Source organism: Arachis hypogaea, chromosome 13 (assembly GCF_003086295.3).
Source record: "Arachis hypogaea cultivar Tifrunner chromosome 13, arahy.Tifrunner.gnm2.J5K5, whole genome shotgun sequence".
Classification (NCBI taxonomy): domain Eukaryota; kingdom Viridiplantae; phylum Streptophyta; class Magnoliopsida; order Fabales; family Fabaceae; genus Arachis; species Arachis hypogaea.
The window spans coordinates 115,063,569-115,074,725 of NC_092048.1; the positions used below are offsets into that span (position 1 = coordinate 115,063,569).

At 23.3% G+C, this 11,157-nt stretch overlaps 1 protein-coding gene across 1 annotated transcript; it reads left to right on the forward strand.

Moving 5' to 3' along the window:
• Positions 1–8,541: 8,541 nt before the first annotated feature.
• On the forward strand, positions 8,542–10,863 carry LOC112732796 (LIM domain-containing protein WLIM2b-like). Its single transcript, XM_025781597.3, has 5 exons — positions 8,542–8,781; positions 8,861–8,963; positions 9,050–9,075; positions 10,197–10,289; positions 10,372–10,863. The coding sequence occupies exons 1-5, from the start codon at positions 8,647–8,649 to the stop codon at positions 10,678–10,680; spliced, it is 666 nt and encodes a 221-aa protein (XP_025637382.1). The 5' UTR covers positions 8,542–8,646; the 3' UTR covers positions 10,681–10,863.
• The last annotated feature ends 294 nt before the right edge of the window (positions 10,864–11,157 follow it).

Sequence of the window (11,157 nt, forward strand, 5' to 3'; positions counted from 1 at the left end):
TATTGTTATCTCGTTAAAGTTAATTCTCCTATAATTATGAAAATGTATAGCACTATCAGATGAAAATTGATTGGATTACATTTATGTCCAACGAGGTAGGTGATCTTTTAGGCCTAATCACGATCAGAATTGAGAAAGATATAAAAAATGCTAACAATACAAATACTTTTTATTTTTTAATGCCCAATAATAAATATATAAATTAAAATTAATATTATTCCGTACAAAATCATAAAATGTATAGTATACTCAAAACATATCCAATCCGTATTAACTGTCATTGTTTATCAGTTACATTATGACAAATCTGGTTATTAAAAAAGATTAAAATTAACATAAATATACACAATATTATTTTATGCTTTTTATTTTTATTTTATTATCATAAAAAGTCATACATATTATAAGAGAATCTCATCTTTTTACTAACGGTTCTTCCATTCAATGGTTTCTATAAAAAAAGAAAAGCATAATAATATTGTGTTTGGCAAGAATATATAGAATTTTGAAAGGTTGAAGCAATAGGTTTAGTCCTTAACATATTCGTAGATGAAGTGAAGAGTAGATAAAAAGATAGCTAATAAAAAAGAATAAATTACCATTTGTATCCATGAAAGATACAAACGCCGATAAATGTATTCATATAAGAATAAAACGACAATTGTACCTATGAAAGAGCTTCCGTGTGCCAATACCCTAAAGGACCAATTGTGTAACCAACGTCTCGGTACTCTTGGCACACGGAAGCCATCTTTCGTGGTTATAATTGTCGCTTTATTCTTATATGGGTACATTTGTCAACATCTGTCTCTTTTATGTGTACAAATGGTAATTTATTCAATAAAAAAAATAAATGGTTAAAGCTTTCTCAATGCTAACTGTCGTAGTGTATGACAGGTGTTCTATAATTTTTTTATTTGATTGTTTCTTTATTATTATATGTTGTTCTATTTAATTTATGCTAAAAAGACTTGTGATAATCATCTTATCGTGGTAGTGTAAAAGTTGTAAGTATTATATTTACTTTGTATGCTCTTAAATCTCATGTCCTTGATGGATATTTGTGATTGAGTAATTATTAAAAGAAATAATTAGTTTAATATCTATTTTATATTCTATTTAAATTATAATAATGAGTAAATATCTTTTTAAATAAATAATGCGATTTTTCATAAAAAACAACGTTTAAATAATTATAAAATTAGATTATACCACAGATGATGATAAATATCTTGATATTAAATCTGCTATAAAACAAATTTTTAAAAATATTATGTTGTATTATATAATTTAGTTATATTTTTTTTTATCTTCAAACTATATTATTTAGATTGGCATATTTCTAAAAAGGGTTATTCAAATTTTTTTTATATTATTAAATCAAATCAGTTACAATTTATATTATGGTTAAATTCAAACTTTTATTTATTTTATCATATTATTATATATATAAATATTAAATTCTTTGATTAAACACTTATTTAATTACGAAATGATATTATATGTTACTTTTATATTGGCAATTAAATTTCGATTACTACATAAATATTATATTTTAAATAATTATATATTTTATTGTTATTTTGAAAATCATTATATAATTTTAAGATCATTTAATTATGTTTATTTTTTTTAAAGTATTGTCATTATTAGAGAGAAACTAATGTTTGTGATAGTCTAAAATTAAAAAATAAAAATACAAAATATTAATATACTGAATTTTTGAAGTATAAATCTTGAAGTAAATATATGTGATTATAATTAATGATCATAATTAAAAGTCTTTATTTTATTTCAATTTGTTCAAAACATGTTTATCTTAAATTTTATTTCTTTATTAATTAGTATTTTTTTATACATTTAATTTCCATTAATTTATATAAATTAAAATGTATAACTTAAAAAAATAGATATGTGTCTAAAAAATGAAAAAAAAAAATTTTGTTAATAAAAAATTTATGTCGCTTTAGCTTTTTTTTTTGGCATCATATCTTATATTTTTACTATAATTAAAAATTAGAGGTAAATTATTAAATATAAATTAGTAAAAAAAATATAATACTTAATGAATTATCATAATCACATTTAAAAGTATTTAAGTTATTTTTATATAATAAAAATGATATACTTCAAAAAATATTTGTATATAATTTACTAACAAATATATAAGATATTTATCATAATTTTTATTTTTAATAAAAATATCATTGTATTAAAGTGATGCATTTTAAAGATGTATAAATAAAAATTTTATTAAAAAAAATTTCAAGACAGCAAATGTAATTTTATTTTTATTTTATCCTTAATATTTATTTTAATTTTACCTTTAGAGTTTAAATATGTTTCAATTAAACCATCACGGTGAATAACATTAATTATAACTAATTAATTATATTATTTGGTTTGACCAAAATTAAATAAACATTAAATTATTTAATAAATAATAAACAAATAAATAAAATAAATGAATTTAATTTGAATTATTTTTTTTATTATTTTCTATATCTAGAAATCAGAATGTGCTTTTATGTATTTTGATTAATAATTCTTAAAAGAGTTACTATTTTATTTACTAACATTTTAAATTTTTTATAATATTTTCGTAAAACTTGATTAATAGGTTCTTCTTCACAATGTTTTTCTTAAATTTTTTAACAAAAATATATTTTAATTGTTATCTTTCATCTTTGATATTCATTGATTATACTAATTTTTTTTACAGTATATTTTTATCAATTACCTGCATTATTTTTCTGCCTTTTTTTTACTTTTTTAAATTATTTTATTACCTTATTTTTAATTATTTATTATAATTTAACTCCTCAAATATTTATTGTATTTCACTTCATCTTAAATTAAATTTCATAGTTAACTTTCAATTATATAAAATTCAATAATTTCTTTCAAATCATGCTTAAATATATTATCTATTATATACTATTATTAGGATAAACAAATAAATATAAATTGAATATATAATTTAATTTTAATTTAAACTAAAAACTAAATGAATGGTCAGAAAAATAGCAACCAATTTTATTTTTAATTTTTTAATAATTTATTTAAAGGAAAAAATCTCTCTATAACCACTAACATCGCCGATTATAAAATTATAAGTCTCTATAAAATAAAAATAAAAAATATATATAATTTTAAAGTTATTAATCATAGACTATGGACAAATTTAAAGAAAAAATTAATGGATCAACATGTAATTTTTTTTATATTTTTATTTTTTTTAATTTTTCAGACTTATCAACATTTAAGTTGTCTATACATCACTTCTCAAAATATTATGATTTCACAAGTTATAATATGTGGAGTAAATCACCTTTATAAACCATTTGCAAACCAATTTTACGTATATCTGCCAAAGTAAAAAAAATTATGCGCCTGTCTCGATTTACATATCTATGTAATTCAAATTTATGGAGTTCGAATTATGTGTTTTCGTAGTAAATCAAATCTAGAAGATTCGAATTACTTGGATGCTATCTATGTTACTAAATCAAATGAATGATATTCGATTTACAATGAGCTGAATTGCTATTAAGTGAGTATAAATCGAACCTTATTGCTTCGATTTTGCATGGACCATATAAATCGAAATTTATAGATTCAATTTAGTAGGGGATGACATAATTCGAATTCATTGAATTCAATTTACTTTCGAATCACAATGTCAAATAATTTAAATCCTATAGATTCGATTTATTACTTATTACCCTAATTCGAATTCATTAAATTTGATTTATATAGAAATATAAATGGAGATAACTAGGTGATATTTTTGGGTTTGGGGGATTTAGGTAATTTTGGGGTGGCTTTGGTTTATCAACATAAATTAACCTAATATGTGATATTAGTTATATATATATATATATATATATATATATATATATATATATATATGAAAAATGTGACTTATTTATGCATTGTTTGGATTTAGGGCTTGTTTGGGTGAGCTTCTAAGAAAAGATCTTTTTTCGAGTTATCTTTTTTTAAAAGATCTTATAGAGAAGTAAAAGTAATTTTATGTTTGGATATCTCATGTAAAAAGGTCTTTTTATCAATCAATTATGTTTGGGTATAACAATATAAAAGTACTTTTTTGTTTATTTATTACATGAAAAACATCTTTTTTTAAGGAAAAAAGATCCTTTAAAAAAAGATGTAAATTACAGCTTCTCAAAAAAGATCTTTTTTTTTTTATTTTACTAGTGCTTTTACTTTTACTACTAGAAATTTGCCAAACACGTTAAAAAATAAAAAAAGATATTTTTTCATTGAAAAAATATCTTTTTTTAACAAAATAATAGCGCCCAAACATGCACTTAAAATAATTTGTAGGGAAATAAAATGTTAGAGAAGAAAATAGATGAAAAAATCAATTTTTTATTATTTGGATCAACAAAAAATTGAATGAAAAACTTAAAAATATATGTGGAGCTCATGTAAATTTTTTCTATTCAAAGTTGCGAAAAAATCTTATGCAGAAGTGCAAACATGGGTTAAAATACAGAGTTACCATTTGAATTATAATTTATATATAATATATAAAAACATTAATATAAGTTTACTCTATTATAATTTTTTCTCTTCTTACTTTTCTTTTCGTCCAAGCAAAAAAAAATTTTCCTCTATTTTCTTTCTATTTATTTTTTCTTCATCTAAACACACACACAAAAATATACTTTTCTTTTCATTTTGTTTCCTCTCATTTTCTTTCTTTCTATTTTCTTTCCTCTTATTTTTTATCTTATATTCAAACAATAACTTAGTGTTTATCTATTTATCTTTTATTAATATTGTTATAACAAGGATACATGTGATTGTATAAAAATGATATAACCTAAAATTTGATTATCTGAGAATTTATTGAGTGGCTAGAATAGCTCCACGTCACAAACCAATAAATGCTAGCAATAGGGATGATCACAAAAACAGCCAAAATAGATATTTGCAGGGATTACTCGCATTTTGGGGCTAGATGGGGACTCGTGAATCCTCATAACCTGCCACTCGAAAATGGATGAGGACTTGGGGTGGCAAACGGGCTAAAATTTGTCGAGCTGACCTGCATAACCCAACAAAAAAGGAGGGTTGGGCTGAAAATTTGAGACTGCCAAACTTAAAAAGCCTGCCTACCCCGCACCGCCTAATCCATGAGTTTTGGAGGATTTCGGTGGGACGGTGTAGTTTTTTCGCTGGGTCAAGCTTTTACTTTGTCAAGACCATTTTTTTACAAATTTCTATGATGTTATTAATCCACAAGAGGATGAAGATGATAATTGAAGATGTTCTAAGTTATATTTTGGATTATATTTTTATGTTTGATTAATTATAAACTTGAAGATGTTTAATTATATATTTTGGACAATATTTGTTTGCTTTGGACAATATTGATTTTATTATTTTGTTTCAAAAAATTTGGTTTATAATTATGCTTATTACATATTTATAATTATATTTTTTTATATTTTTAAAAATTATAAATTTATTAAAATTATTGTGAAATTATATATATTGTTTAATATTTAATAATTTATAAAAAAAGGAGAGCCCGCCAACCCGCCAGCCTACTATTAGGTGGGACGGGAGAGAAATTTAAGACCGTCTTACTAGGTGGGGCGGGGCAGACTAGCCCACCAGATCACGGGCTTTTGGCAAGACAGGACGGGATTTTCTGTTTGCCACCCCTAATGGGAACACAGACATAAGTACCCGCTTCATGGAATAAAATTATTAATTTATCCTAATTTATATATACATAAATTCATTTCTTGAATTTAGTAACCCTAATTTCTGCCTCCAATACGAATTCTTCCTTTTTCTTTCAGACTCATTCTCAGCCTTGATCTTCTCTCTCTAACTCACTTTTTCTGCCTCTCAAGTACGTCACTACGTCGTTCAGTATCATTCCAAAAAATTATGTTATGTTATTATGTTGGAATATATTTTTATGTTTTCTCCTTTTAAAATGTTATTTTTCATAACGAATATGTTATAAATTGTGTTAAATTATATTGAACTGATTATTTTATGATTATTATATTATATCTTTTTGTGTTAATTTTTTTCAAAAGTTTACCGAGGAGATCTGCATTTCCTAAGGGGTAATTAAACAAGAACTTGCAATGACAGAGAAGGAACGGGGGCATTTTCTTTTAAATAGGAGTGAGGGATGGGAAGGGGCTTCTTATGCTCCTCTGAGTACTCATTACCATATCTAACTAACAACAGAAATCCAATCTGAGTCGATTTAAGAGGGGACGCGTAGACTTCATCTGTATTGGGCCTTTAAAGTGATGAACCTAAGTCGGATTTGGGACCCTAATAATGAATTTTAGTTGATCTTGTTTGCATTGAGATCTTACTAGGCCCAAATATATCTTGAATTAATATTTTGAGTCATTGTTATAGCAAATACTATACTATTTAATATTATAACACTTAGTATATGTAAAAGTTGAATATATTTACAAGACATTTTTTTAATTCAAATTAAAAAAATTAATTATCTCTTTTTTAGTTTTAAATATTATTTTATAATATAAAAAAATAATAATAATAACTCACATAATTAAAACAGATAATTTTAATATATATGTGACATTATATATATCAAAGATTATTATATATGATATATTTTTTTCTGTAATGACTATTTATATAATTTATTGAACAATTTTTTCATCTTAATATTTAATAAATTAACATACAAAATATTATTTAACATACAAAGTAAGTAACTTAAGTCATCATCTAAGATAATAAATATAATAGTACAAATATTTATTTATTTATTTATTTATTTATTTATTAGTAGTAAAAAATATGTAAATAGTATAAACTGATATTTTTTTAGTATAAAAGCAATAATAAATGTTATTAATTAAGTTAATTACCTAATTAAAAAATTATAAAAAATTATTTAAATAATAATAGCAAATAAGATCACTATTTTTACCTATTACAACGTTTATGAAAAAAATTTTGGATAATAAATCAATTCTCAATAGATTATACATTAATTCTGTCAAAAAAATAAATAATTAATACATTGGATATTATTATTTACGTACTAATATATATATATATATATATATATATATATATATATATATATTATCGATTATTAAGTTTATAATTAATTTTTAATCTAATTTTTGGTAATTAAAATTTAAATGATTAAAATTATTAAATGCTAAATATTTTACATCTAACCAATTTATTTTTTTATTGAAATTAAAAAAAAATTCATTAATCAATTCTAAATTTAAATTTAAATTTGAGTAAGAAAAAAAAATATTTTAAATTTTATCTCACTAATCAGAATTAATTTTAAGACAAGAAATTATTTTGCACATTATATATATATTGTGGGATAGTATGGTCATTTGTTATTTTTTAATGGTAAATATTGTCAAATAAAATGGTGTAAAAAATTAGAAGAAAATGTATTTATAAATTTAGAAAATATTAATTTATTTTTCAATAGAATAAATTATATATTGAATAACAAAAGTTATTATTGGTTTCTCGATCTTCACACTAACTAATACTCAACGATGGTGTTTTGGTACACCATGTTATCAAGAAATATTAATCGATCTAATAACTTTTGTAATGATATAAGTTTATGAATTTGAAAATTTAAAAATCATTTCATAAAATGTGAAGTTTTAACAAGTAACATTGTTGATCATATTGTTTTGACTTTAAGAATCAATACGATACCAATAAATAAAATTGTCCTAAGTAAAATTCAACAAAGACAAAAATCTATAAGTATTGCTATTAATGAAAAATTAATCTATTTTAAAGATAAATACCATTTTTTTCTACGGATTTTCTAACTCGGTAAGTCGAGAATTAATGCACCACATATTGATGCTCTATTTATTAAGGGTGAGATTCGAACTCCAAATACTTGCTTAAGCAGACAAATGAGATAACTATTCAACCAATCCAAATTGATTAAAATAAATATTAATTATTTTTAATATTTTTAAATTATAAAATATTTATAATAATAATTACTATATATATTTTTTATTTAAATTTTAATAAATTTTTTTTATATAATTTTATGTATTACTCCGTACAGGGCACGAAAACATATACTAGTTAACATATTAAAATCAACAAACTAACAATAGACTAAAATAGAGACTTATAAAATTTTACTAAATCAATTTTATTTTATTTATTTATTTATTTATTTTTTTAACAAAAGACCAAAACTAAAAGAATTGATATTTCTTAGAAACCAAAATTTAATTAGGTGTAATAGAAGTAGGATAAGACTTGGTCAAAGATTATCGTCCTCTCATGCCGTTTTAGATTGAAGGGTATATAATATTAGGCAAAGGATATATCTGTGTGCACATTTGCAATATTACTTGTCCAAAAGTTAAAAACAGAATTCACCATCTCCATCCATTCAATCCTTTTTCAAGAAATAGAATATCCATCTATCTTTTCTGATCGCTAAGGGCTTTAATTAATTTGATATAAATAAATCACAACACCATTTGCATTCTTCCTAGCTTTGCAACATCTCAAGCTAGCACTTACAAATTAAATTTAATTTGTTCTTCCATTTCTTGGGTAGCACCAGCACCATATATAAAAGAAAAAGAAATGGCATTCAGCGGGACACAACAGAAATGTAAGGCTTGTGACAAAGTTGTTCATTTCGTTGAATCCCAATCTGCAGATGGCGCTATTTATCACAAGAACTGCTTCAGATGCAGCCACTGCAATGGCCGTCTCGCGGTACGTGTCCCGTCGTCATCACCTCATTATATATTTTCGATGCGTGAAAATGTTATATTTACATATGTCATTATTGTAGATAAGCAACTACTCATCGATTGAGGGAGTTTTATATTGCAAGCCTCACTTTGAGCAACTTTTTAAGGAAAATGGTGCTACCTTGATGAGGAGATCGCTGTCATGTAAGATAGATCCCTGCCTTAATCAATACGAGATTTCACAATTTTACATAATGCTAACCAAATTTGTGTTTCATTTTCATATAAAGCTGGAAAGCAACAACAGCCTGATGTGGTACGTATACTACTAAATATAAATTAAAAATGAATTAAATATCACACAAATTTATGATCGATGATTTTAATATAGACATAATATTTTTTAGAGAAAATTTTACTCTTCTCTCTCCTTATCGCTAAAATGACAAAGTCTTTCTTTCTATTTGTAAAATGTACCTTTCTTTCTTTTATAACTTTTAAAAAAAATTTTCTTTAATTTATTTTAAATTTTTTGTGTTAACTAACACTAACTTTACTCATTTTTTAATAAAAAATAATTTTTTATAAAATACTCTTTAATAAAAATTTTATTTTTTTGTGATTAAATTTTATTTACCAAAATACTCTTTAATAAATTATTTTTTACTGATTAAATTATATTTTTATCAAAATATTTTTTTTTAAATTTTTTAGTGATTAAATTATTTTTTTAAGATATCTTTTAATAATTTATTAATTATTAAATTATAATTTTGTCAAAATTTGTGTTAACAATTATTTTTTTATTTTACAATTAATATATATTATTTTAACGTTAAATTAAAAAAATCTTACCATTGTTATATATAACAATTAATATTAATAAATAATTTATTTCATAAAATTATTGAAAATTATCAACAATTTTATTAATACTTAAAAATAAGTTGAGATGGATAAATTCAAAATTAAAAAAATTAACGTATCATTTCTTCACATCTTTATAAAGCAAGTTCTTTAATAATTAAAAAATGATTGAAGAGTATCTTAAAAAAAAATAATTATTTAATCATTAAATTTTTTAAAAAATATTTTAAAAAAAATACAATTTAATCAATAAAAAGATAATTTGTTAAAGGATATTTTGATAAATAAAATTTTATTACAAAAATAAAATTTGTGCTAAAGGGTATTTTTGTAAAAAAATTTATTTCTTTTAGAAAATGGATAAAATTAATGGTAGTTAATACAAAAAATTTTAAATAGATTAAAGAAAAAAAATTTAAAAGTTATAAAGAAAAAAAAAGTGTATATTTTATAAATAGAAGAGAAGAAAATGTCATTTTAACATCTCTCGTAAGAGAGAATTAAAATTTTCTCTATTTTTTAATAAATATAAATATTTATAGTTACCTTGTTTCCAATTGTTTTATATAGCCCAAGAAACAACCAAGCAGACTGGCCTCCTTCTTCTCTGGGACTCAGGATAAATGTTCAGTTTGTAAGAAAACTGTCTATCCATTGGAAAAGGTTTGTGTAATTAATTCACAAGTAAATCGATATTGAATTTGACAGCTTAGTAATTAATTTGTATATATGATTTGTTAATTAGTTAACTGTGGAAGGGGAGTTTTTCCACAAATCATGCTTTAAGTGCACACATGGAGGGTGTTCCCTGAACCCTTCATCGTATGCAGCATTGGATGGATTCCTTTATTGCAAGCCGCATTTCTCTCAGCTCTTCAAAGAGAAAGGTAGCTACAGCCATCTCTCCAAGACAGCTTCCCTGAGGAAGCAGCAAGAAGAAGACAAGGCCGACAAAGCCGACACAACGGAAGACACAGACCCGGCCGCCGCACCGGCATCGGCAGAGGCAGCAGCTGAAGCTGAGGATGCTCCCGTCACACCGCAAGATCAGTAACCATATTCATGAATCCATTGCATGCAACCACGCTTCATTGCCCGCCTTTAGTGTTTCTTCATGCCTCTCTAATTTTGGTTCTACTTAAATTCTTTGTTCTTTTATTTATTTATTGAGTTTTGTGTTAACCACAGGCGCCTTAAACCCCAAAATTAATGAAATTATCAAAGGATTATTTGAAAATGGTATTTATTTTGTCTAGATATATCAGCTTAGAATTTAATTACTATTAAAAAATTAATATAAAACAATTAAAAACAAGAATATTATGCTAATGGTTTCGCTAGATAGATAACAGATATAATGTCTTAAGATAATTCTAAACATGCATGGAATAAATTGATAAAATATATAATGTCTTAAGATAACTTTTTTGTTTTTTCGATCTTTCTACGAGATGGTTGTTTTATCCAAATTCATATTACGAGACTAAATCCTTCTATAAGAATAATAATAAAGTAATATTAGAGACATAAT